The sequence below is a fragment of the Taeniopygia guttata genome, chromosome 13 (genome assembly GCF_048771995.1).
Source record: "Taeniopygia guttata chromosome 13, bTaeGut7.mat, whole genome shotgun sequence".
Lineage (NCBI taxonomy): Eukaryota > Metazoa > Chordata > Aves > Passeriformes > Estrildidae > Taeniopygia > Taeniopygia guttata.
Genome location: NC_133038.1, coordinates 4,733,202 through 4,758,376, shown reverse-complemented (window position 1 = coordinate 4,758,376; position 25,175 = coordinate 4,733,202). Strand labels below are relative to the sequence as shown.

General features: G+C 58.1%; 2 protein-coding genes across 4 annotated transcripts; one reads left to right on the top strand and one right to left on the bottom strand.

Moving 5' to 3' along the window:
* Window positions 1–4: 4 nt before the first annotated feature.
* On the bottom strand, window positions 5–10,399 carry LOC100221377 (cationic amino acid transporter 2-like). The gene is made up of 13 exons (XM_072935430.1): window positions 10,374–10,399; window positions 8,883–9,167; window positions 4,807–5,312; window positions 4,547–4,702; window positions 4,134–4,302; window positions 3,743–3,879; window positions 3,164–3,386; window positions 2,568–2,704; window positions 2,116–2,218; window positions 1,862–2,004; window positions 1,350–1,516; window positions 378–789; window positions 5–252 (listed from the first exon to the last, which is right to left on the bottom strand). Exons 1-13 carry the CDS (start codon window positions 10,397–10,399, stop codon window positions 5–7), a joined length of 2,712 nt encoding a protein of 903 aa, XP_072791531.1.
* Window positions 8,934–25,175, top strand: ANXA6 (annexin A6). Of its 3 annotated transcripts, none has more exons than XM_030283854.4 (26): window positions 8,934–9,071; window positions 11,327–11,390; window positions 13,825–13,909; window positions 14,179–14,273; window positions 14,427–14,540; window positions 14,641–14,731; window positions 14,844–14,923; window positions 15,000–15,056; window positions 15,198–15,291; window positions 15,374–15,469; window positions 15,710–15,768; window positions 16,361–16,483; window positions 16,684–16,742; window positions 17,167–17,242; window positions 18,131–18,212; window positions 18,435–18,529; window positions 18,951–19,064; window positions 19,484–19,574; window positions 20,005–20,084; window positions 20,270–20,323; window positions 22,082–22,099; window positions 22,891–22,987; window positions 23,251–23,346; window positions 23,605–23,663; window positions 24,389–24,511; window positions 24,817–25,175. In XM_030283854.4, exons 2-26 carry the CDS (start codon window positions 11,373–11,375, stop codon window positions 24,874–24,876), a joined length of 2,016 nt encoding a protein of 671 aa, XP_030139714.1. In that variant the 5' UTR covers window positions 8,934–9,071; window positions 11,327–11,372; the 3' UTR covers window positions 24,877–25,175. The 3 variants fall into 3 exon arrangements, with proteins under 3 accessions (XP_030139714.1, XP_012430568.1, XP_030139715.1); XM_030283855.4 differs by lacking the exon at window positions 8,934–9,071 and adding an exon at window positions 9,401–9,468; XM_012575114.5 differs by lacking the exon at window positions 22,082–22,099.

The following is a 25,175-nucleotide window of genomic DNA, read 5'->3' as shown; positions in this document are numbered from 1 at the left end:
GGTTTCAAAGGGGAAAAAACCCCAAAAACACAGCCCAGTAACAGCAGCAGAACCACTTGTGTGCTTTATCCTCTCCAAACAGAACTCCGCCTGCAGGGGCTTGCTGTGAGGATTTGGGTTGCTCAGGAAGGTTCACCAGGCTTGGGGAATCAGCTCCTGCAGCTCTGGCAGGGCTGGCCCCCTCTGTGGGACAGGACCCACAGCCCAAGGGGCTTCCTTGCCCCCTGGGCACAGGATGGAGGGAGCCAGGCACTCAGGAACTAGCCATCCCCTTTTATTGCCCTGGAGCAGATGGGCACAGGGCAGCCCCACGGGGCTCCAGGGGCACCTCCCTGGCTCTGCTTCCCAGCAGCTCCCGGGGACCTGTCCCTTCAGACCAGAGGCTCTCAGTGCTGTGCCAGATCCCATAGCCAAAGTAAATGAGGAAACCTGGGAAAGGGCAGAATAGGGTGTGTAGGGACTGTTTCTCTTCCTTCCCCTCCCAGCCACCAAGTGCTGGCCCCTTTGGGCACATATCAGAGGACACGGTGCTCCCACCACCGCTGGACATCCAAGGTCAGCATCTCCTCCCTCCCCACCACTGCTCAGAGCTGCATTAGTGCCACGGGCTCTCAAACCACCAGAACGGCACCCAGAGGGGCTGGTGCCAGCTCTGGGGCCGGGTGAGTGGCCGTGCTTACCCACAGCCATCCAGAGCAGGTACCGCAGCCAGGCGGCCGCGCTGAGCCGGGCCAGCAGCACAGCGCCGGTGGAGATGCTGAGGAGAGGCAGGAAGGGCAGGCAGGGAACCTGCAGGGAGCACAAAGGGTAAATTCCACAGCTAAATTCAGCTCTTTGCTGCTTTGGCTAGTTGTCCACAGGCAAGGGGAAGCCCAGCCTGGCTGTGAGGCTCAGAGATCCAAGCTGGGGCTGCAGCCTGTGCTGGAGAGGGATGCTTGTGGAGGGTGTTTTGGTTGTCAGGTCCTGCACTGGGGCAGGAGGTACTGCAGGATTTGAGGTGAGAGGCAGCAAAGCACTCGTAAAACTAAGCCAAGGTGTTAAGGCCAGGTATCTTTTCACTGAAGAGCAGCTCTAGTTCCTCAGCAGGCACTGGGCTCAGCTGGAAGATGCCCCTTCAGCCCTCAGGTCATGGGGAAGAACCCTCATGGTTCCTATGGAAAATCCCATGAGCTCCATGCTGCCTCCAGCAGTACCTTGTTAATGTGGATTCAGCAAAGATGTGCCTGACCTAAAGCTGAGAGGACAGCCCCAAATGGCACCCTTTCCCCACAGGGCTGCAGCACTTGCCTGCTCTCTGTGCCCCAGGTCCTTCTTCCCGGGTACATCCGAGGGCTGGGCTGGGTGCTCACCATGAAGGATGCTTTGTCCTGGCTCTGAGGCTGCCTCCAGATGAGAAGAGCTGCTGCCAGGATCCCCAGGAGAGGCAGGGCCAGAGCTGTGATGCACCAGGCACCCCCAGCCCGCAGGCAGGGCAGCCCAGCAGTGCTCACCCAGCTCAGGGCACCGGCCAGGGCGGCTGCAGAGGGACCACAGTGTCAGGGCAGCTCCCTGGGCTGGGCACATCCCCCTGCCAGGCTGCCACGGTGGCACAAATGACAGGGGGGGACACGGCTGGGTGGCTTCTCATGGTGGGTTTAGCTTTTCTCTCCAGCCTGGGAAGCAGAGGGAGTGGGAGGTCTCCTGAGGCCTCGCTGGGGCAGCCAGCTGTGTGGCAGTGGGGTGAGGGCAGGAAGGAGCCGGGCAGCCCCTGCATCTGCGGCTGGGTGATTTCCACCAGGCCAGCCCTTGCTACAGCAGGGATGTCCCCCATGGTCCCCCCAGGCCAGCTCCCTATAGAGCCCATCCATCACTCCAGACACACCTACAGCTGCCAGAGCCCAGACCACCACAGCAGAGGAGCGAGGGGTGGGATGGGCGGGTGGCTGGACCAGGTGGTTCCACCAGAGCTGCACCGTGGGGACCTTCCCCACAGGAGTGTCCCGAGGGCTGGGCTCGGGCCGATACCTGGGGAGCAGACACTGGATGTCAGTGCACATAAACCTGCAGCTGCCTTGTCCCAGGCACGGCCCACGTCAGAAGCTGGGTGAGCCCTGTCCCCTGTCCCCAGCATCTCACCTGAGCAGCAGCACACAGCCAGCCACCATGGAGTAGGCCAGCAGCGTGCCAATGGACATGGTGTCAACCAGGGCTTTCAGGTCCAAGAGAAGGGCCAGGAGAGCTGTGAGGAAGAGAAGCCCTTTCAGCCTCCAAGCAGAGCTGGCAGTGCTGCCATGCCCACCTCAGTCATACTCTCCTGACCTCCCCACATCCCCCTGACAGCCACTGCAACAGAACCTCCATGAACTGGTGATGCTTTGGTCACGAGTACAAAGCATCCTGTCACCTCCTGCCTGGCAGTGCAGAACCAGAGTCTGGGGCACCATCGAGGCCAGCTGGTCTCACCCACCGTGAGGAGATCTGTCTCTGGGTGAAGAGACATGGCTCAAACAGCTGCAGCCAAGCTAGAGGCAAAGAGAACACCCACCAAGGCCTGCTCACAGTTAGGGGTAACCCAAGCACTCACCCACCTGCCACTGCCCCAGACACCAGAGTTGCCACCACCGGGCACTGACGGCGGCTGACTTTGGCCAGAGGTTTGAAGAGGAGCCCGTCTCGAGCCATTGCATAGAGGATCCGTGGCATGGGGAACATGGAGCCCAGGAGGCTGCAGGAGAGAGGGGAGGAGATGGGTGAGAAGAGGGGAGGAATCCAGGAGGTGCCATCCTGCCTTCTGTCCCTCCAAGGGAGCTCCCATTCATCTCTGTGGCCCATAACCTTCTTGAGACCACCTACCAAGATCATCACCTTCCTCACCATCAGATGAGGGACAGTGTCAGGGAAGAGATGTCTGCAGCCTCCTGTGCATGCCAGAACACCTCAGCTCACTCTTTGGACGTGGTGCCACTTCACCACTTCCTTCAGTGGCACACCAATGGGTTTGGCTGCTCTCCATGATCAGGAAGGGCCAGGGTGGGAACACCAGGGTTTGTGTGGAAGGGATTTTGGACAAACAGGAAAGGCAAGGAGGAATTCAGGAAAAAGGGGTTGGGGATATCTCCTGGATTTGTTACAGCTCCAGTAGCTGCTCTGAACCACAGGAGTGCCATCAGAGGACGCCCCTCACCTGGTGGTCAGGGCACAGAGTGACCCCGCAGCCACGGCGTACTTTGCACTGCTCCAGCCAATGTACTCAAAAGCCACTGGCAGTGGGCTCGTGGTGTCTAGGAGGTAGTAGGGCATCATCAGGGTGAGGGCAGCAGACACCCCGAAGTAGGCCAGGAAGCAGATGAGGAGGGAGAGAATGATGCCCATGGGGATGGATCTCTGTGGGTCCCTCACTTCTTCCCCTGGGGAGGACAAGCTCAGCTGTAGGAACAGAGGCTCATTTAAAGTGCATGGCATGCTAAGAGCCCAGCTCAGGCTGGAGAGCAGATCCTATATCCCCCCAAGAGAGGACACAGAGACCTAGCAAGGACCACTAGATTCATTCTCTGTCCCAGGGATATTGGGATAGAGAATGCCTCTGCTTCAGGATTAGCCCAGACATTCCACATGGGCTCTTAGATAGGGCAGGAGAGAGTGGCTGCAGCACAGAGCTGGGAATGTGCCCATTTCCCAGCCTCACAGCAGTTCCCAGGACTGTGGGGACAGTCACTGCCACAGGCCCCCAGCCAGCAGGGAGCAGCATTCCCACCTCCCTTACCTGTGGTAGCAATGCAGTCAAATCCAACAAAGGCATAGAAACAGGTAGAGGCTCCAGCCAAGGTGCCAGTGAAACCGTAGGGCATGAAGCCTCCCACCCCAAAGGCACTGGTCATGTTGTTGGCCATGGACTGGTTCCTGGGAGGAGGAAGAAGAGCCAGGCAGTGCAGGGAGGTCAGTGCAATAGGGTCCCAGGATGGGGTCAAGCTGAACAGTCCATCCAACCCCCTCAACCCGCAGCATCAACCCAGCAGGGCTTAGGGCTTTGTCTCTTCGACACATTGCCAACAGGGAGAAATGGAGAACGTGCTGTTTCCTGGGATGAAGCACTGAGGGGCTGACTCCCCCCCCCCACTCTGAAGGCAGCACAGGGAGAGTGAAGCCCCTCATACCCAGCCTCCTGGGCAGCTGCCTGTGGCAGGTCGTCCTCTCTGAGCTTCCAGTTGCTCATGTGGCCTTTGATGAAGCCACTCACTGTGACAAAGAGCAGGACGAGCACGTTGAAAGCTGTGAAGGCTTTGTTGACCATGGTGGACTCCTTCACTCCAAAGGAAAGAAGCGCTGGAAAATAAAAACTCAAAACTGGATGAGCCCCTTGGATGACACTGGGTAGACATTACTGGGGAGAGTGGAAAAGGGGGGCAGTGGTAAATTCAGGACAACTTGCAGATTTCTCCAGATTCCCATTCTATGTTCAGGGAAATGGTAAAGCCATCAGAGGAGTCAGCCCCATCCTGAAGAGCCCGCAGTGGGCTGAGGAGCTCATCCTATCTGATGGAGGGTGGCACAGGGGGAGGCATCCTACCTGCCAGCAGGACCACCAGGCCAGCAGCAAAGGCATCTGGGTGCTCTGTCAGCCCCACAGAGCTCATGGCTGCGTGAGCACCCAAAAACCTCCCCATCTTCTTGCTGAGGAGCTGGTCAAAGGTAGCGCTCCAGGCCCGGGCAACGCTGGCAGTGCCTGGGGAGAGGCGATGGCTGTGTCCTGGTGGTCCTGCGAGGTCTCAAAGGACACCCAGCAAAGCCACCAACACAGTGGTGGGAGGGACCAAGAGGGTCTTATACCGATGAGGTAGGACAGCAGCAGGTTCCACCCAGCCAGGAAGGCCCAGAGCTCGCCCAGTGTCACGTAGCTGTAGAGGTAGGCAGAGCCAGCCAGGGGCACGCGGGCCCCAAACTCGGCGTAGCACAGCCCTGCCAGGGCAGACACCACGGCTGCAATCAGGAAAGAAAGGACGATGCTCGGGCCAGAGCTGGTCTTGGCCACCTCCCCTGCCAGGACGTAGACACCAGCCCCCAGCGTGCTGCCCACTCCCAAGGCGACCAGATCCACGGCGGAGAGGCAGCGGCGGAGGCTGGAGCCCCCTGAGCTGGCTGGGATTCGCTTCCTGCGGGAAAGCAGCTTGGGAACAGAGCGCAGCCGGCCCCAGCACGGCACCTGCAGGAGAGGAAAGCAGCAGGAGTGAGGACACTGCTGCCCCACGGGCACTGACCACCCCAGGGTGACACAAACCCAGCCTCGGTGGTCGGCTTGCGGCTCCCACCATCCATAGTGCTCCTGCCCTCCGTCCCTGCAGTGAAACAGCCCATTTGGAGCACGATGGGGCTCAAGCAGCTCTGCTGCTCTCTCATCCCCAGTGACAAGTGGAGCTATGCATGGGGTTTGTTTGGCTCTGTCCAATTTGTGAGAGGGGACAAGGACACGTGTTTGACCCCCTGCCAGCTCAGCAAGTCCTGTCGTTCCAGCAGCCTCCTCAGCAGGGACACACAGTCAGGATTATCCTAGATTTGACACTGAAAATATTTGACAGAACCCATGCCAGAGGATGAAGGATGGGAGATGCTCTGCTCCTGGAAATTGCCTTGAAGTGCACCAGGAAGGACCCACCTGCTCAGCTGGAGATGCTCCCACAGAACCTGTAGCTGTAGGTCAAATGCACAGCTCAGGGGCAGTCTGGATCCCCGGGGCCATCAGCCTGTGCAGTACTGCCTTGGCTTGCTGGGGGTACCACTGGGGATGTCAGCCTGGCAGAAACCCCAGTTTGTGTAACATCTGTGCTTGGGGGAAGTGGGGCTTGGTATAGTGTGCCTGGGATTTGTGTGCCTTCCCTCATCCTGCACATCTTTTCCCAGGAGCTCCAGGACTGGAGAACCTGCCTTCACATCCTATGTGCTGTCAGGACCTCCAGGTTACCCCACAGCAAAGTAAAAGCCGTGCCACACACTCCAAATGCCATCATCTGCTACTTACATGGCTGGAAACCCTGTGCAGCAGCACATCCCTGCAGCACAGGGGACATGTGATCCCTGCTGGAGGGGACAGGGACAGCCCTGCCCGGCACCCAGAGCCGCAGGATGAGGCGTTCCTGGTGGAACAGGGAGCTCCAATTCCCCGGGACAAATGCCCTGGGGGTGAGGAGCCGCCCCCCCAGCAGCGCCCACCCGCTGCACGACCCCAGTCCCGCCCAGGACACCTCACCCCGGCGATTTTCCCTTCTCCTGCTAACAAATTACTCACCCCAGCCATCCTTCGCTCCAGCGGTGAGCTGCTGAGGACAAGGAGCACCAGGCATGCCCCCCTCACGCTCTCCCCTTAAATCCCTTTTGGGAGCACCCTGGCCCTCCCCCCGCTGACCACCGCTCCGGGCTGCACAATGGGAAATCTGTGCAGAAATATTTTTCCCACAACGCCTTCCAAATCATACACACAGCCTGCCATGCTAATAGGCTCAGAAACATTATTGAGGGAGTTTAATTCACTTTTCCAAGCTCCTTGGGCAGGTGGAAGGGGGAACTCTTTCCCTCTGTTCCTGTTCCTTGCACCAGGAGCCACGTTTCAGTGTGTGGAGCTGGTTTTGGAGGAAATTCAGGCAGAGGAGCAGTAACAAGGCTGGGTTGGGGTTTAGGGGTGTGTGAACCTACAGCTATAACTGACCCCAGCTGCTCCTGAGGAACACAGAGGTGAACAGGTCCCTAAATGGACTGCAGCAGCAAGGCAGGCAAGCACAGACCCAGCTCCATGGGATGTTTGCAGCAGCATGTCCAGCTGAAGCTCCCCGAAGCAAAATCCTGAGGCTTGGTGCACTTCCCTGGTATCTGGGCATCCCTGGGGTGCAGCTCACGGGGGCTGAGCAGAAGGCTGCAAGCAGGGGCAGGGGTAAGTCCAGGGCTGGGTTTAAATGAGGGCACAGGGCTGTGTGGATGGAGGTCCCAGGTGAGGCTCCTTGGGGCCAAGGCACATGAGTGTCCTTGGGCAGCAGCATGGCTGTTCTGCACGGCTGCTCCTGGCCAGGAGAGGCCGTGAAGGAAGTGATGGGGTGACCTGGGTGGTCATCAGCATCCTGGGAGAAGATGCTGGGGTCTGGGGTCTGAGGAGAGGCTGGGAGAAGTGTTTTAGTGTGAAGAGTTAACTTTGATTTTATTGTAGGTAGCACTCAGGCTGAGTCTGTTTACAGTATTTTGAGACAAAAAACTCTCAGGCTGTGGCTCAGCCCATCCTCAGGCTTTCAGCTTGCAAGGAGCAGAGGAAGGGAGCAGGAGCCATCAGGAGTAAAGCAAGGAAGGATCCAGAGCATCTAAAGCATAGATGTACGCTCCAACCTCAAGGCTGCCTTGTCCTGGCTCTATGAGGCAGCCCCATATCTTGAGACCCTGTGAGCTGCTGGGCACTGTGAGCACCTCTGGGGCAGGGGGGCTCAGCACACCAGCCAGGGAGAGCAGGGCTGCTGTCCCACGCTCAGCACAGGGTGAACAAAGCCGTGCTTGTCACCCACGCCATCTCACATGAGCGAGGTCTCCAGATACCAGTGCCAGCCCAAGGGAACATTGCTCTGAGGGAAAAACAGGGCAGGAAGGAGCAGCCAGTGCTGGGAGGCCGTGAGGGTCTCACCCTGCCGGGCTCCTCCAGGGGAGCACAGCCCCATGGCTGCATGCCACCCACCCTGGGGCACACGCTGTCCCGGACAGGCAGGGCTGAGCAGCTCAGCTGCCTTGCAGCCCCAGAGAGATGCTCAAGCCAGTGGCTACCACCAGGGCTGGGATGCTTGAAAGGTTACACACCAGCAGCCTTCAGCATCTCCAGGAGTCCCTTGGGGTTTTCTGCTCTGGCTGGTGCCAGACTCCACCGCCCGTGGCTCCTGCGATGCCCCGCCAGCTCCTCCAGCCCGCCCTGTCTCTGTGTTGGCTGGGTGGTGACAAAGAAGGAGCCGGGTTAAACCCGGGTGAGGCAGGGAAGGAAACGGCCTCAGGGCAGTGCAAGCAACGGTACAGCCTGCCAGGAGCATCCTGGAGAGATTCAGCCTGCATCTCATCCGTGCCTGCAGCATGGGAAAAGAAGCCTGGGGGGGAAACCAGCTCATCCTGCCAGCTCGGGTCCTGCCCCGGGGGCGCTCATTGCAGAGCCGTGGTCAGGCTCCCTCCTTCAGCGGGTCCTGGGGGACCAAGGCCAGGCCGTTCTTCCCTCCTCAGACTCCTGCTGAGAGTCAGGGACGGACATTTCCCAGCCATGAGCAGGGAAGGGGTGATTTGGGGTGATTTGCTGCAGGAGGAGGTGGCTGGCGGCAGGACCGGGAGGCAGTGGGGTACCCTGCGCCTGCTGCTGCCCAGGAAACCACAGCTGGGGGACAGCAGGGGTGACATTTCCGCAGCTGAAATGCAAGCACCGGTATTGCCTGGCAGTGTGCGTGTGGCACTGTGCCACCGCTGCTGGCAGAGTGCCCCTGCACACACTGTGGGGCTCTTGTGCCAGGAGACCCCCTTCTCCACAGCCGGGCAGGGCAGGGTGATTTTGGGTGGGTGACACCGGGTACCGCCGCACCGAGGCTGATTTTTGGGTGGGTGACACCGGGCACCGCCGCACCGCGGGTGATTTTGGGTGGGTGACACCGGGTACCGCCGCACCAAGGGTGATTTTGGGTGGGTGACATTGGGTACCGCCGCACCGAGGGTGATTTTGGGTGGGTGACACCGGGTACCGCTGCACCGAGGGTGATTTTGGGTGACACCGGGTGCCGCCGCACCAAGGGTGATTTTGGGTGGGTGACATTGGGTACCGCCGCACCGCGGGTGATTTTGGGTGGGTGACACCGGGTACCGCCGCACCGAGGGTGATTTTGGGTGGGTGACACCGGGCACCGCCGCACCGCGGGCACCCGGCCGAGGTCTGGCGCGGCTCCGGGGTGGGATGTGGCCCTGGCCATGGCAGGCGGGGACTCGGGGGTGGTGACGTCTCGCCGTGAGGAAACAGCTGCTCGCCAAGGACGAGCGCTCGGCCCCGGGAACAGCCCGAGCGCGGCGGCGGCTCCGAGCGCACCGAGAGGCTCCGCGCTGCGGTCAGTGCCCGCTGCGGGCCGGGGCACCGCGGGCTGCGGGCACGGGGGTGCGGGGCGGGGAGCCCGACGGGGCCGGGCACTGCTGTCCGCAATGGCCTGGGGGGAGGAAAGTCGTGGCAAGCCCTGGCTGCTCTTGGCGGTGAGCTGTGCAAGCGGAGGCTCCCTCTAAGGGGTGGCTGCAGGGGGAATCCCTGGTTTTTTTTTTTTCTTTTTGTGAAAAATCTTTCCCTCCGCTGCCGGTGGGTGCTGGGGGGCTGCGGGCCCCGCTGGGTGTGTCCCGGCCGGGATGTAGTCCGTGCTTTGGTGCTGCGGCGCCTGCGGGAACACCCATCCTTCCTTCCAGCGGGATCCAGGCTGAGGATCCCCCCTGCTTTGGTACCCACCGAGTTTTGCACAGGTAAACGCAGCCCACGACAGCCCAGGGGCTCGGAGCTCCTGAAGGCCTGGGAGGCTTTCTGGCAGTGGGGTGGGGCAGGGCGTTTTGGGGAAGTCCCTAGCCCTATCAGGAGGATGGTCCGGTGTCTTTTTACCCTGGGGAAGCTCCCTGTGCTTCAGGACAGCGGGTGGCGGGGCGCTGGCTGTTGTGCCTGTGTGCTGGGGGAGCCCCCCAAGGCAGTCGGGCTCTGGGGGTGCAGCCCTGAGCTCACATCTGTGGGGGGACTTTGGGGAGCCTGGAGAGGTGCACTGCTGGCCGAACAGAGGCTTCCATCAATTAGGCCGTGCGCATCAATTAGGATTTCTCACGGGATCCCCATAACCCACGTTTCTCCGTTGCTGGGTTGGGGGCAGGTGTACCCCCATGCTGGGCCAGTGCTGCCCAGTGGATGGGATGTGTTTGTGCGGGGATTTTCCCGGGGCTGCTCTCCGGGGACTGCGGAGGTGTCAGAGCAGCGGGGGACAGGGACGGGGCACTACAAGGACAGGTCGGGACTGGGTGTGGTCGGCGATTCTCCACCACTGCTGAGATGAGTTGGGTGTTCTCAGCCCCGCTGCCACATGCGTGGGGCTGTGCCATGCTTGGATTTTGCCCTGCCCAGGAGGGTACAGATTCCCATACAGGCTCCAAAGTGGCATGAACAGGCTGCTTGTGCCGGGGGTGGGATCCCTTGGCACCCACCCAGCATCCGGCCGCAGTGCGGCCCCACTGCGTGTGGGGCATGTGGGGGCTGCAGCCACGGGAAGGGGTGAGGCTCACAGCCTCCCCAGCTGCAGGGAAAGGGAGGTGAAAGCAGCTCTGCGTTTCTGCAAAACTCTCTCCCCCCAACCGCGGTGCCTGTGGGTGCTTTTAAAAGCTTCCTGTACCCAAGCAGGGGACTCGCTGCGCACATGGTTGCAGGCCTCGGTCTCCCTTTGCATGCGAGCTCCTGCAGGGATGTGCAGCCAAGCCAGGGAAGTTCATGTGATTTCTCCTGCTCGCTCCATGGCATGAAACCGAACTCCTCTGGGGTCAGAAATCCCCCAGCGTGGCCCTGCTGTGCTTGGAGTTTTTCTGCTACGTGTCTCAGAGGGAGGGTGAAGGAGCCAGGCGGGGCCGTGCCTCATGGCTGGCCTCAGCTGACGCTCAGCGGTTCATTCATGGCCGGGCTCCATTTTCCAGCTGTTTTTCTCCCTCTACCAGCTTCTTGGGAGCAAATGGCGCTGTTGGGGGTGGGGAGAGCCCGCACCGCAGTGGGTTGCAGTTATAAATGGTGCTGGTGTTAGAAAACAACCTGCAAGTTACCCTGGAAACCCAGCTGTGTTTTCTGGTCTCCAAGGATGTGTGGGACTGGTGGTGGCCTTGATTGCTGCACAGAAACTCAGATAACAGCTCGGGGGATATTGTGGGGGCTGCCCAGCACCATGAGACAAGGAAAAGTCCCCAGCAGCTGCTGAAGCTGGGATGGCCTGAGAGCTTGGGGCTTCAGAGGAGCAGAAGGGACATTGAGAGGTGCAGTGAGAAGGCCCAGCGCTGCAGAGGATGCTCAGCCCATTTCCACATATTCAGCACATTTTTTCCCCTCTGGTTTCTCTTGGTACTGGCAGGAAGCTGTGCAGGCTCTGCGCTGCCCCTGGCCTGTGGGGTCCCCTCAGTGCCTGACAGCAAAGGCTCAGTAACCACAGGGTGGCCAGCAAAGCCCCTCTCCCTGATCCATCCTGCAGCACTGGCAGTGCTCTCCCATGGGCACACCCCCAGGAGGGAGCAAACCCTCCCTTCACTAACACAACCTGCAGAGAGGGGCCTTGGCTCACAGTGACCTTTCTGTTCCCTTCCACAGCTCCTCCTCGCCCTAGCTCCAGTGATTTCCAGCTTGGGAACCAACCATGGCACCCCAAGGAAAGGTAAGGGTGACCTCCCCTTGGCAGGGGTGGGTCCAGGGCAGACCCAGAGCTGGGGCAGTATCTCCAGCAGCAGCAGGGATGTGGTGACGTGCATGGACACCATGCTGCCCAGAGCCTGTTTACATTCCTGCCTCTCCAGCCAGTGCTGTCTGGATGTGGTGCAGATGGGAGAAGTGCTGGGCTGGGGAGCAGGGACAGCAAGGAACAAAAATCCTTTTGGGACCACAGTGGGATGAGGAAGAGAAGCAGGGCCGTGGGAAGGGGAGGAGAAGAGATGTTGCACTGGGGATTTGGGCATTTTGTGGAGAAAAGACTCTCGCCTGAGCATGCTGCAAGGCATGCAGCCCTGTTTGGGCCTTTTTCCTCTCCCCAGCCTGGATTACTTCCCACTCCAGGGCTTCCCTTCTCCACTGCTGGGGCCAGGCTCTGCTTTCCATTCCCTGGAGAAATCAAGCAATTATTTCCTCCAACTTTACTACCCAAAGCTTCCTGCCCAGCTAAGGCAGTGGTTGCTCATGATGGGGAAACTGAGGCACAGTGCAGGTGAGCATTTTCCTGCAGCAGTCCAGGACCCCAAGCAGCCATGGGGTGGAAGAGAGTGAAGCCACGCTGGGAATTTTGCTCCCACCCTCCTGGCCCCAGTGTGGCTTATTTTTAGCTGGGAGGTCCCGGACAGGCCAGGATGACTCAGAGGCTGGAGGAGGGGAGGCAGGAGGCCCCTGGCAGCTGAAACAGGATGGAAAGTGGGATGGGGGCATGAAGAGTATGTGGTGTAGGATGCTGTTTCCATCCTAACTGATGTTCCTGCACTTCCCTGGGGCTCATTCCCACAGAGAATGCAGGGAGTGTGGGGTGATGCAGAGCACTGAGCTCCTGCCTCAGTTTCCCTTGCCCCAGCAAGGCAGGCAGCTCATGCTTTGATGGCTCAGCAGGCAAAAACACAGCCCTGCTCTTCCTCTCCATTTAACCAAAGCCAACATCTTGACTTCCAATACCCTCCAGCCACCCTTGTTCACTCCTGCTGCCTCCAGGCACCTCCTTTGCCTTGCAATTTATTTCCATCTCTGCAAGGCATGTGTGTGGGAGCAGCTCGTGCCAAGCCAGGAGGGTCTGGGAGCTGCCGGGAAGTGGGGCTAAATCCAGCTGTCCTGATGAATCACCTGCAATACGATCTGTCCGTGCCCGCCTGGCTCCCTGGAAGGGCAGCATCTCCTCTTGGTCCCTGCCACAGGGGACACCAATGCCAGCAGCTCCTCCCTAGAGGGCCTGTGGGATGTGCCCAGTTTCTCTCTGGAAAACAGAAGGAGAGAGGCTGGTTTGTTTCTGAAGGGGGGGATGTGCAGCAGAGCTGTTGTGCCATGATGTTGGATGGGACCCAGGAGAGTGGTAGGTGTGGAGCTGCCCTGAGTCCATCTCCTTGGGCTCATTCCTGGAGGCACTTCCTGGCTCAGGGACATTGATGCCCATCTCTGAGGATATGCTGGCTTTAGATGTCCATGCTGGCAACAGGCCTGGGCCTTTTTCAGCTCCTGAGGCTCTTAAAGAAGCCGTGCAGCAGATCCTGAGCAGATGAGCCCAGGGAGGTGCACATACCCAGCTGGCACGTGGTACCAGCAGAGCCAGGGGAGGATGCTCAGATTCCCAGAGTGCTGACAGAGCTGACAGCCCCAGCTCAGCTCCCAGCTCTCCTGCTTGTTGGCACAACTGCTAAAGAAATGCTGCTGCTCAGTTCTCCCAACTCTGTGCCTCTGGTGGGGATGTATCCCAGTTCTTTATGCGGGGCCAGGATGGTTTCACCTCTGCTTCCACCCAGCATGGTGCTGATCTCATTCAGGATCCAGCTCCAGGCTCCCGTGGGGTGAATTCCCCTGAACAAAGCTGACCTGGGAAGGGGAATTTCGGTCCCTCCTTTTTCGTGAGGTCTCTGGGCAGCCTGGAAGTCGCAGAAGAGCAGATAGAAGTGGATCATATCAACCCCCAGGATTCCTCAGGCTTTCAGAAAAGTCTTTCCCAATACTCAGGGTCTCTGCTCCAGCCCCTTGGATCAGCCTGGGCCCCATGGGAGTGCATGCTGGAGCAGGACAAACTGTTGGCAGCTCTGGTGCTTCTCCCTGTTTTCCACTTAGCAGCCCATTTGTGCCTGTAAATTTGTCTCCTTGCTTGGAGGCCATGCAGAGCCTGGGCAACCTCAGCACCCAGAGTGGTTCCTTGCTTGCAACAGGCAGTGGAAAATTAATTCCCTCTGTAGGGACAGCAAACAGGAAAGGAAACAACTGCAGAGGAGAACAGCTGTTTATGTCTGAGCCTGAGCTTTGCCTTGGGCAGCCTGAGCCATAACGGATCTTACCTCAATCCTGCTCAGCTTCACTTCTCCTTCCCCCCTCCCACTGGGGCTGCTCTTTCCTCTTGTACCTTCTCCCCTCCTTTTCCATAGGTCTACAGGGGCTCAGTGAAGGATTTCCAGGGCTTTGACGCCAACCAGGATGCAGAGGCCTTGTACAATGCCATGAAGGGATTTGGTATGGATGCTCCTCCAGGCTGTGACAGGACTACCCTTGGTGTCCCTTATTCCTTGGTGTCCCCTATTCCCTGGCTGACCCTTGCATGGCTGGGTGTCCTGCATCACTTCCCCTCTCAGCTGACTGACTGCTTTAGCAGTGTGCTAAAGCTCTCCTGGTTTCCTTTCCCCCCTGGAGCCAGCTTGGCTCTGCTTGTCCTCCCTGCCCCACCTCCAGAGCAGCTCTGGGCACAGCAGGGTGGCTGTGGTGACTCCTGGCTCTCCCCACAGGCAGTGACAAAGAGGCCATCCTCGACCTCATCACATCCAGAAGCAACAGGCAGCGGGTGGAGATCTGCCAAGCCTACAAGTCCCTCTATGGGAAGGTAAAGTCAGGAACACTCCCTGGCCCATGGCCCCACTGCAAAGTGGCCGTGGCTGCCACCACCCAGCCCACGCAGGGGCCCACCGCTCCCTGGACCCACTCGGAGATGCTGTGGAGCAAAGGATCCTCCAGCCCCTTTCTCCCCCTCCACCAGGACCTCATTGCAGACCTGAAGTACGAGCTGACGGGGAAGTTTGAGCGGCTGATCGTGAGCCTGATGCGGCCCCCAGCTTATGGAGATGCCAAAGAGATCAAAGATGCCATTTCAGTAAGGCATGGGCACCCCCAGGGGTGGGCACGCTGCCCAGGGCCCCTCTGAGGGCACCCCAGCCAGCCCAGGGCTCATGGGGCTGTGTCTCTGCCCGCAGGGCGTCGGCACAGATGAGAAGTGCCTCATTGAGATCCTGGCCTCCCGCACCAACCAGGAGATCCATGACCTGGTGGCTGCCTACAAAGATGGTGAGGGCTGAGAAGGGCAGGGGCTGCCCTGTGTCCCTCTGGGCCACAAAAAGGGCAGAGCTGAAGGGATCCAGGTCTCCAGGCCTGACCTCTTCCCTTCCTCTTCCACCAGCCTATGAGAGGGACCTGGAAGCTGACATCGTTGGAGACACATCAGGCCACTTCAAGAAGATGCTCGTTGTTCTGCTTCAGGTATGGCCATCTGTCCAGCATCTGTAGGTGGTGGGTCCCTGTGCCCTGCAGGGCTGAGCCCACCTCTCTCCCCTAGGGAGCCAGGGAAGAGGACGATGTGGTGAGCGAGGACTTGGTGGAGCAGGATGCCAAGGTGAGGCTTGGTGGGTCACTGTGATAGGTGGCATCCAGGCAGGGATGGGGCACTGGGACATCTGGATTTAGGCTGCAAAAGCTGGGTGGGTGCCAGGGGAGCACCCTGAGTCAGTCTGTGCCATCTTCCCCATCCCACCAGGACCTGCTGGAAGCTGGTGAGCTAAAATGGGGCACAGATGAGGCTCAGTTCATCTACATCCTTGGCCGGAGGAGCAGGCAGCATCTCCGCCTGGGTGAGCATCACCTGTGAGCTCTGGGGGGGCCTGAAGGTGCCTCAGCAGCTTCTCCAGGCATCTCCTTGCTCTCATCCCACAGTCTTTGATGAATATCTGAAGATTGCTGGGAAGCCCATTGAGAGGAGCATCCGGGGGGAGCTCTCTGGTGACTTTGAGAAACTGATGTTGGCCGTGGGTAAGCCAGCCCCACATGGGGATTCTGCAAAAACACACCTCTGCCCTTCCTCAACTGGGAGGGCTCAGGACTGGGGCCAGCAGGGTCAGGGCTGTGGCTGGACCTGGTATCAGGGGGCTCAGGGAGGCTCCTTCAGGATGGGTGGGGATGCTGGATGTGGTTCCCATGGGGTGTGGGTGTTCAGAGGTTGGGGGCATGGGGGGCACTGGCATCCCTCACCATACCTCAATTTCTCTGCAGTGAAATGCATCAGAAGCAAAGCAGAGTATTTTGCTGAAAGGCTCTACAAGGCCATGAAGGTAAGTAGATTTCCCCTTATCCACAGGGTCCCCCCAGCATTGCAGGGATCTGGCCAGAGGAGGGGTCCCCTTGCCACGGGGTGCTGCTGGAGAGCAGGGTGACACAGGTCCATGAAGGCAGGACTTATGTGACCATCCCTCCAAAGGAGTTATTCCTTCAGAGCCAGGGCTGGGTAAAAATCAGAGAGGGCTGTTGCCATTGAGTCAGGGACGGGAACAAAGACTCTAGTCACTCACTCTAGAAGGTGAACAGAAGGGGTTAAATAGAAATTAGAGAGTCTTTTATAACCCAACTGGCTAAGCTGAGACTTTATTGGTCCTACAGCAGAAACCTCTCACACTATTGGTGAACTAAGAATAACACACTCTGGAAAATCGAATCTATAAACAACCTGTGTAGAAAGAGAGATAATAACTGCTTTAATTCTTTCTCTGAGCTTTCTCTGAGCTTTCTCACCGCTTCTCACAGTTTCCCAGCAAAACCCTGAGAGAGCTATGTCTCTCTCTGTTCAGAGGATAAGTGATTACCACAGAGGGGCTGAGCAGAGTTGTTTGGCCATCCCAGGCCTGATGTGCAGTTGGTCCATTGCAGGGTCTGGGCACGAGAGACAACACGCTGATCCGCATCATGGTGTCACGCAGCGAGATCGACATGCTGGACATCCGGGAGGTGTTCAGGACCAAGTATGAGAAATCTCTCTACAACATGATAAAGGTAAGTGCTGGGGGTCTTGCTCACCCTCCAAGCAGCTGCTGGTGCTGCCTCCCTCATGATGCCAGCGCCCCTGGGAGGGCTGTGCTGGGGGTCCATCTCTGAGGACAGAGTTCAGGGAGACCCCTCTGCATGAGCCCATCCCATGGCACTACCTTGACTCTCCCTCCTGCATGGTTCTCTGTCTCCGTCTGCTTTTCCAGGAGGACACATCTGGGGAGTACAAGAAGGCTCTGCTGAAGCTGTGTGGAGGGGATGATGAGTAAGACCACCTGTCACCCACCTTTGTCCCTCTTTGTTCCTTTGGTGCTGGGTACAACATCTGGGTCAGCCTGGTGGAGCACCTGGACCAGCCCCACCCCAGTGACTGTGGTTCGGTACAGGGGCCCTGTGGCCCCTCTGCATGGCCAGCCACAATGTCATGGTTCCTTCTCGGTACATGGGAGCCCTGCAGGGCAGAACCAAACCCCTGGAGGGAGGATGCTCTGGTGGGGGAGGTTGGGATTCACCACACATTTCCTCCCATTCCCACCCATCCAGCCCCACAGCAAGCACCTGGTTCCTGCCCCTGTGCCCAGTGGATACAAAACACCCCTCATGGAGGAGCAAGACAGGGTGAGGGGTGGCTGCTGGCAGGTGCAGGGCCCCCATGGCTCACTGTCCCCTGTCCTTGCCCTCCCTTGCAGCGCTGCAGGTGAGTTCTTCCCCGAGGCGGCGCAGGTGGCCTATCGGATGTGGGAGCTTAGTGCGGTCAAAGTAGAGGTCAGCACCCCCAGCCCCCCTGCACCCCCTTTGTGCTGCCTGCCAGCTTGGGACCCCTGGCTGCTCCTCTCTGCCATGGGGCACAGCCAGCCCCACACCTCTGCTCTGACTCTCACTCCCCAGCTTCTCTCAATGCCGTTCTCTGGTTTTGGGGTACAAGGTTGGCAGGATGTAACCATGGCAGGGCTGGCTGCCCCCCGTGGCCTCCACTAACCCCCTGCTCCCTCTGAGGCCTTCCTCCCTCGGGGCAGTGGGTCCTGCATGTCTCTGCAATGCATCACATGCAGCCCTGGCTCCAGTGCCCACCAAAGAACTCCTGCCCCCTGGGGTAGCCCAGAGCTGGCCAGGGCATGGCTGCAGTATGGGTACTGGCAGCCTGCATGCAGCTGGAACTCCCACAAAAGGGTGCTTTGGGATATGCAGAAAATACACCCTGAGCCCTACATGAACACTGTGAGGATGGAGATGTGTTTGGAGCATAAGGACACAGGAGGATAGAATTGCAGGGCAGGAGTGGGCACCCTTTCAGAGACTCCTCTTCTGTCTCTCAGTGACATGGCCAGCCCAGGCTGAGATGTTCCAGGCATGGGCAGGCAGGTGTAACACTGGGCAGGGCACCGAGACTCCAGGGATTTTCTGTTGCTGTCCTCTTCCTGCTCTCTGCTCGTCTGGCTATGGTTTGCCCCTTAATGGAAGGGGTGATAGTGGTGGGGAGATCCTCACTGATCCACAGGTGCTTGCACTAACACAGAACCTGCTTTGGCCTCAGCTTGCTGGGTGGCACCTTCCCCCTTCTTCATCTCTCCATCCCTCCCTCTCCATCCCTTCATCCCTTCCTCCCTCGCTCTCATCTCGAGGGTGAGCACAAACCCCTCTCTGCACCCACAGCTGCGAGGAACCGTGCAGCCTGCAGGAGACTTCAACGACGACGGGGACGCGCAGGTGCTGAGGAAGGCCATGAAGGGCCTGGGTAAGTGGGGACCCTGAGTTTGGGCCCTTCCTGCTGCTCCCCAACAGCTCCTGGGGCACAAAATCCACCCTGGCCCACACAGGGCTGCATGGAAGCCCCAGGGGGAATAGAGATGGAGCTGTGGGAGTTCTCCCTTCCCCACCTACCCAGTTTGTGGGGGTGGCGATGTGCCCATAATCAGGGGTGACACGGTGACACAGTGTGGCTCTGCTGTCATTGCAGGCACGGATGAAGGGGCCATCATAGAGGTGGTGACCAAGAGGAGCAACGCCCAGAGGCAACAGATCCTAAAGGCTTACAAGGCTCATTATGGCAGGGTACTGCAGCCTCCATCCCACCCTGCTTCCTCCTGGCCACATCCTGCCTCCTTCTACATGGAGATCAGCCCCTCACTGAAAGGAATCCTGCCCGAGGAGCCGTGGGCAGCTGGGGCACACCCCCATGCCCTGGCATGACTCCCCTAAGAGAAACAGAGTTGTCACAGCAGCCACCCACTCTGGGTGCCCCACCAGCCCAAGTGAGGGTGTCCTTTCCCCTTCGCTTACCCCATCCTCAGCTCTGCTCCAGAGCCAGAATCTCCCCAGAGCGACCCAAATATGTGACTTTAAACTGTCCCAAGGGTTTTCACAGATGTCTCCAATCCCTACGCTCTCCTCCCCTTCTTTTTCTCTCATGTTGCCTCAACTGGTCCATCCCTGCAGAAGCAGGTGGGGACTGAACCCTCAAACGTTCCTGCAGGACCTGATGGCAGACCTGAAATCCGAGCTGTCTGGCAGCTTGGCCAAGCTGATCCTCGGGCTGATGCTGACACCGCCGCAGTACGATGCCAAGCAGTTGAGGAAGGCTGTGGAGGTAATTGTCACACTGCTGGTGGCTGGGGCTGTCAATGCCCAGAGCTTCACATGCCCCAGGGTCTTGTCTCCTCTGGAGAAGAAAAGATCAGAAAGCACCAGGACAAAGACCTGGTTTGCACTCAAGACTTGCGTGCCTCTGCAGCCCAGCATGCTCAGCCAGCTGGTAGCCACAGGAGAGCCAGTGTAGGGGCAAACCAGTGACATGCACTTCTATCCACCAGTCACACCAGCTGGGACTCCACTAGCAGCATAGTTGGACACTTCCATGTTGATTCCTACCGGCCCTTGGGGCCATTTGCTGGATGTAGACTTTTGCCACGTTGTTGACCTGCACCCCTCCTTGCCTGGCACTGCAGTGCCATCATGTCCCCATCTGGTGCTGGCACCTGCAGCACCCACCATGGCTCTCTCTTCCAGGGGGCTGGCACGGATGAGAGTGTCCTCATCGAGATCATGGCCACGCGGAACAACCAGGAGATCAGGGCAATCAACGAGGCCTATCAGGAAGGTAGGGCACAGGAGGGACGGGGGGAGCACCCAGGTTCTGGGCACAGAGCACACTGTGCAAGGCCCTTCCAGAACCCAGGCAAAGTTTTGTCTCTGGGCTGGGTCCATGGCTTGGTGCTGTGAAGGTCTGTTAGTCCCTCTAGCAGAGCGCTGGTCCTCGCCTCTCTCCACCTCACAGTGACATGCCCCAGCTCTGCCATCAATGTCTCCTTCCCTGAGAGCTCTTTCACAATGATCCTATTTCCTCCAGAGTACCTGGAGCAAGAGGCTGTGCTTATGCTCAGGGCATTAGAGCTGCTGGGGTGATGCCCTCTTCCCTGGGTTTGAACTCAGCATCTGCTTCAGCCACGCTTCCCTTGGGCATCACGGGGACAGCAGGCACTGGTGGGTGGGAATCTGAGCTGCAGGGCTCAGCCATCCCTTCTCCACAGCCTACCACAAGAGCCTGGAAGATGACCTGAGCTCTGACACATCGGGGCATTTCAAGAGGATTCTCGTCTCCCTGGCTCTGGTAAGGGCAGCTCTCACTGGGTCGTTTCCTCTCCCTGCCACAGGCAGTACTGGGGGTCTGGAAGGACAGTGGCTGGAGAAGACACAGCATCCCTGCCTGGCTGGGCAGTGCTGCTGGACTTGGGGCTCTCCCAGGAGATGTCCCCTCCCCTCTCCACCTCCCATGATTTTTGTATCCAACCACAGGGCAACCGTGACGAAGGACCAGAGAACCTCACACAGGCACAGGAAGATGCCAAGGTAAGACCCATATTGGCAGTGCTCTCATGGGCTTTGCATTATAAAAAAGGAGAAGATGTTGCATGCCCTGGTCTGGAACTGACATTCTCAGGGAAGCAAATGCTGCTGGGCCAGGGTCTCTGTAAACTGCAGGAGGAGATGCCAGGTGAAATGGCACCTTTGGAAGTAAAGGTCCCATGCCTTATTCCTGAAGCCCTTGGCTCTGCTGCTCTGTGCACGGGGAGAGCGGCCCCAGGGAGTTCCCCACCAGTAGGCTGCAGCCTTTCTTGTGCAGAGCTGCCACTCTGGGGTTCAGTAACACACACTGATGCTGAAACTTGGTTCTGGAGCTTCAAGCACAGCTTTGAAGGAGGTCTGCAGGAGCCACTCAGCTCTGTGTGTTGTGCAGGGGGCAGCCCTGACACATTGGGGTGCTCCAGACCTCTCCTGGGCTGTGGTGAGACACAAGTGCAGGGGGAAGGCTGAGCAGCCAGAAGCAGTGCAGGGAGGTGTGGGGGCTGAGCTCCTGGTCCCAGGAGATCTGTGACCCACAGGCTGTGTCCCCTGACCCCTTGCTCCTCAGGGTCGGGTCTTTTCTATGATGGGCTGGGAAGATCTGTGCAGGGTCAAACCCGAGATCTTGCTTGGCTGTCCTGTGCCAGCACTGGATGTTGCAGTGCACGGGAGAGCACCAGAGCAAGGCTGCCACCAGCAGAGGGAGTGGGTGCTGTGCTGCCTGTGTCCCTGTCCATGCACTGCCTGCACCCTGCCACCCTCTCTGCCTGCACCTCTGCCCAGGCACTGCCTGCACCCTGCCACCCTCTCTGCCTGCACCTCTGTCCATGCACTGCCTGCACCCTGCCACCCTCTCTGCCTGCACTTCTGCTCCTGCCTTTTTGGGACTACCTAAAAACAGAGGCTAGACAAAATTAAGGGAACAAAAAGCATTTACATTTATTGAAGGGCTTTCAGGTAGGCCCCCCAGGGGCTACACCCAAAAATGGATGACAGGTCACAGGTTGTCATACTTTTTTAAGTTTGGTCCATTTGCATATTGGGAGTTAATATTCCAATTACAGCTTCAGGTAATGAAGTATTTATCCCAGGTTTGCTCCCCCTACCTTCCATTTGTTTACATTTCTTGGTGCCTGAGATAGTGAGATGTCCTTGATTCCCAGGCCTAGAGAGGAATTGTTTTGTCTGACTAAAATGGAAAAGCAGTGGCTAACACTATATAGAGTTATACACTAAAGCACTGCAGGATTACAAATATATGAAAAATATAAAAGCTAAAATCTTAAGGCATCACTGCCCTTTCACTGCCTGCACCCCTGCTGCATGTGCTGCTTCTCTCCTCACCCTGCTGCACAGAGAGAGACAGGGATGACATGCACAGGGACGAGCCAGCCAGGTGGCACCTGACCTGGCACCACGCTGTGTTTTGTCAGCAAAGCTGCCCCTTCCCTCGTCCCACTGGCAGAGGTGGGCAGGCTGGTGGGAGCCAGCCTAAAGCCAGGCAAGGATGCTCCAAGAGGAGCAACAGGCTGGCACCCAAACGCCAGGGCTGGGGGGACTCACTTTGGTCAAAGACCACCCTCCCAAGGTACTGGTGTAGAGGCCAAACTGGAGGACACAGGTCCTGCTCATGGGGAATCAGGGGACCAGGGGACAGGTAGTTTTAAGGGATTTTGCTAGACTTCCCTTGCTTTGTCAGGGAACGATAAAGGTTGAGCAGCACCTTCTGACCCTGTTGTCTTCCTGTCTCTCTCTCTCCACCAGGTTGTTGCTGAGACCCTGGTGAGTGCCTGCCTTTTCGCTCCTCACCCTTCTGCACGTTTGAAGGGATGCTGCAGTCCTGGGGTGCAGGGCTGGGGCTGGGAATTGCAGCCCCACAAGCCAGGCCTTTCTGACCACATGGGCTGTGCTCACTGGCCTGGGACTCTGGTGTCCTTGCAGCAGGATAGGGGACAAGGGGCCAGATGGGATCTGCAATGAGGGCACTTCCCTGCAGTGTGGGGTAGGAGAGGGAGAAAGCCACATGCCCAGCCTTGGGGACCAAGCCTGCCCGCTGCCTGCATGTGGGACCTGTGTTCCAAGCAGTGTGGAACACAGGGCTGGCTTCCCTCGGTCCCCAAAAGTGGGAACTGGGGAAGGAGTGAACTTCTCCTGCAACAGCCTAATGGAGGAGATGAGCACAGCCTCCCACTGATGTGCAGAGAGGAATGGCAGCCATTCATTCAGGGTGGCTTCTGTATCTTTCAGACAGCCCTGAATTTCCTCTTCAGGTGATGTTGGTCACCCCTGAAACATCCTCCACAAAGGACAAAAAAGGTCTTATCTGTGAGCACTGCAAAGCTTTTTCCATAAAAACTAGAAAACATATTTTCTTAGAGATAACCTGTGAATGTGCAGCTTCACATCCGTGCAGAGGAAATGCCTTTTTTAGGGGGAAAAATCCTCAGCTATTTTCCTGCTCATAACCTCTTTACAAAATGGTTTCCAGTCAGGACTGGTTGTCCCAGGAAGAGCTTTTCCACACCTATGTTCCTCTCTGCTTTGACTCTCTCTTCACTCTTGTTCTCTCCCAGAAACTTGCTGATGTCTCCAGCAATGACTCCAGCGACTCCCTGGAGACCCGATTCCTCAGCATCCTCTGCACCCGCAGCTACCCCCACCTCCGCAGAGGTAGGATCACATTCCTCCATCAGCTGCAACACAATGCTTGGATTTGGGCTGGGTAGGAGATGGGGAGATGGGGGTCCCCTCAAGGCTGAGGTTGAGCCCTGTCTCCCCAGCTGTGGTGGGGATGAGGCCTGCCATTTGAGGTGGCTTGTTGAAGTCACCCAAGCCTGCTCTGGTCCCACGTGGTCCAGAAGTGTCCACAGCTGAGGCTCGAGGGCTGGGGTGGAACAGCTCAGCAGTGACCCTTTCCTCTCTCCCATCCCCAGTGTTCCAGGAGTTCATCAAGATGACCAACCACGACGTGGAGCACGCCATCAAGAAGCGGATGTCGGGAGATGTGAGGGACGCCTTCGTGGCCATCGGTCAGTGCTCCCTCTGGACAGGGCTCCCCGCAGGGCAGGCAGCCCCTTTAGCACTCACTGCCAGGGTGGTGTGGCAGCAGATTCCTGCTGCTGTTGGGCCGTGGAGACACTTAGAGGGGCACTTACAGGGTCTCTAGAGAAGGCCAGGCCTGCACCCTTGTCCTAAGGAGGGCTTGTGGCTGAGACAGTGGTGCCTCCTTGCTGTGATGTGTCCCCTGGGTGCCATGAACCTTCTTTCTGTCCCTCTGTGTGTTGCAGTCCGGAGTGTGAAGAACAAGCCAGCTTTCTTCGCTGACAAGCTCTACAAGTCCATGAAGGTGAGGACAGTCCCTCCTGGGGCTGGGCTGTGGGAGAGGGCTGTGCTGGGCTTCTTTGGGACTGTGCTTTAACTTGTGAAAGGGATGGCGTTTGTTCCCTGGCTGTCCCTGAGGGAGTAGGGAGGGCTGAGCTCAAACCAACATCTAGGGTTATCAGGAGATGTGACAGGTTGATGTCTTGCTGGCAGCAAGTCCAGCATATGTCCAAGGAGAGATCACAGAATAGTTAGGGTTGGAAGGGACTTTTAAAGCCTTCATCTAGTCCAATTCCCTGCACTAAGCAGGGACATCTTCAAGACTATTTAAGGCCCCATCCAACCTGGCCAATAATGTTTCCATAGAGGGGAGATCCACTACCTTTCTGGACAACTTGTGCCAGTTTCACCACCCTCACTGTAAAAAATTCCTTGTAACTACTCTGGATCTTCTCTTTTAACTTAAAACCATCACCCCTTTTCCTATCACTACATTCCCTGCTAAAAGGTTTGTCCTCATCTTTCTAAAGCCCCTTTTAAGTATTAAAAGACTGCAGTAAGATCTCTCCAGAGCATTCTCATCTTCAGGCTGAAGAACCCCATTTCCCTCAGCCTTTGCTCACAGGAGAGGTGTTCATTTTTGTGGCCTTCCTGTGGGCCTGATCCCCAGCTTGGACTATGCTGGAGATGCCAGGAGCATCTGTGAGCCCCAGTCCCTGCAGGGCTTTTTGTTCAAGCTCTCCCTTGCAGGGTGCTGGCACAGATGAGAGGACCCTGACCCGGATCATGATTTCTCGGAGTGAGATTGATCTGTTCAACATCCGGGGCGAGTTCATAGACCTGTTTGACAAATCGCTGCACCACATGATTGAGGTGAGGGGAGAGGGACATCCCTTCCTGGCTCATCACCTTGTCTGGCTGAGTCCTGGCCATGAGCCCTGAGGGGACCTGAGCCATGAGCAGCACAAGGGCTGAGCATCACCTGGGCAGGGGGAACGGCCCCCAGCAGCCCCAGAGTTGGCTGGTCTGGCTGTAGAGAGGATGTGCTGGCATCTTCTGCTGCTGCAGGGATACCTGCAGGGTGTCCAGGACATGGAGCTGTGCCTTCCCTGTGGGCCCAGCACCTTGAACCAGGCTTCCCCAGGGCTGGCTCTCTGACATGGCTCTCCCTCTTGCAGAAGGACACCTCTGGCGACTACCGCAAGGCTCTGCTGGCCCTCTGTGGTGGGGAGGACTAGGTGGCAGCTGGGGCCCTTTGTGTCTGAGCCAGTACACAGCCACTGCCTTGATGTCACCACAACTTCGGGGGCTTCAGGGGACACTCAGTCCCCTCCAGAGAACAACTCACTTTGCGCTGGAAAGCAGCACCACATTGCAAGCGGGGGAGTCTCGGGGAGGGGAGCAGAGGGGTCTGGGTAGGGAGATTGTCTGTCTTGAAGCAAAATAATTCATACCCGAACATGCCACTAAACCAAGGAATTTACCCAGATGGAAAAGACAATTTTAAATCTGATAAATAAAACCTCACTGTTGCTGA

Bases quoted from the DNA above. Each gene is read 5' to 3' on its own strand.
- LOC100221377 (XM_072935430.1), bottom strand. From the start codon at position 10,399: ATGTGCGCAGCGAGTCCCCTGCTTGG. The intron at 3,387-3,742 runs GTAAGGGAGGTG...TGTCCTCCCCAG, and splicing joins TGACTGCATTGCTACCACAG to GGGAAGAAGTGAGGGACCCA. The intron at 790-1,349 runs GTGAGCACCCAG...TGCTCCCTGCAG, and splicing joins AGGACAAAGCATCCTTCATG to GTTCCCTGCCTGCCCTTCCT.
- ANXA6 (XM_030283854.4), top strand. The intron at 14,541-14,640 runs GTAAGGCATGGG...CTCTGCCCGCAG, and splicing joins AGATCAAAGATGCCATTTCA to GGCGTCGGCACAGATGAGAA. The intron at 22,988-23,250 runs GTAGGATCACAT...TCCCATCCCCAG, and splicing joins CTACCCCCACCTCCGCAGAG to TGTTCCAGGAGTTCATCAAG.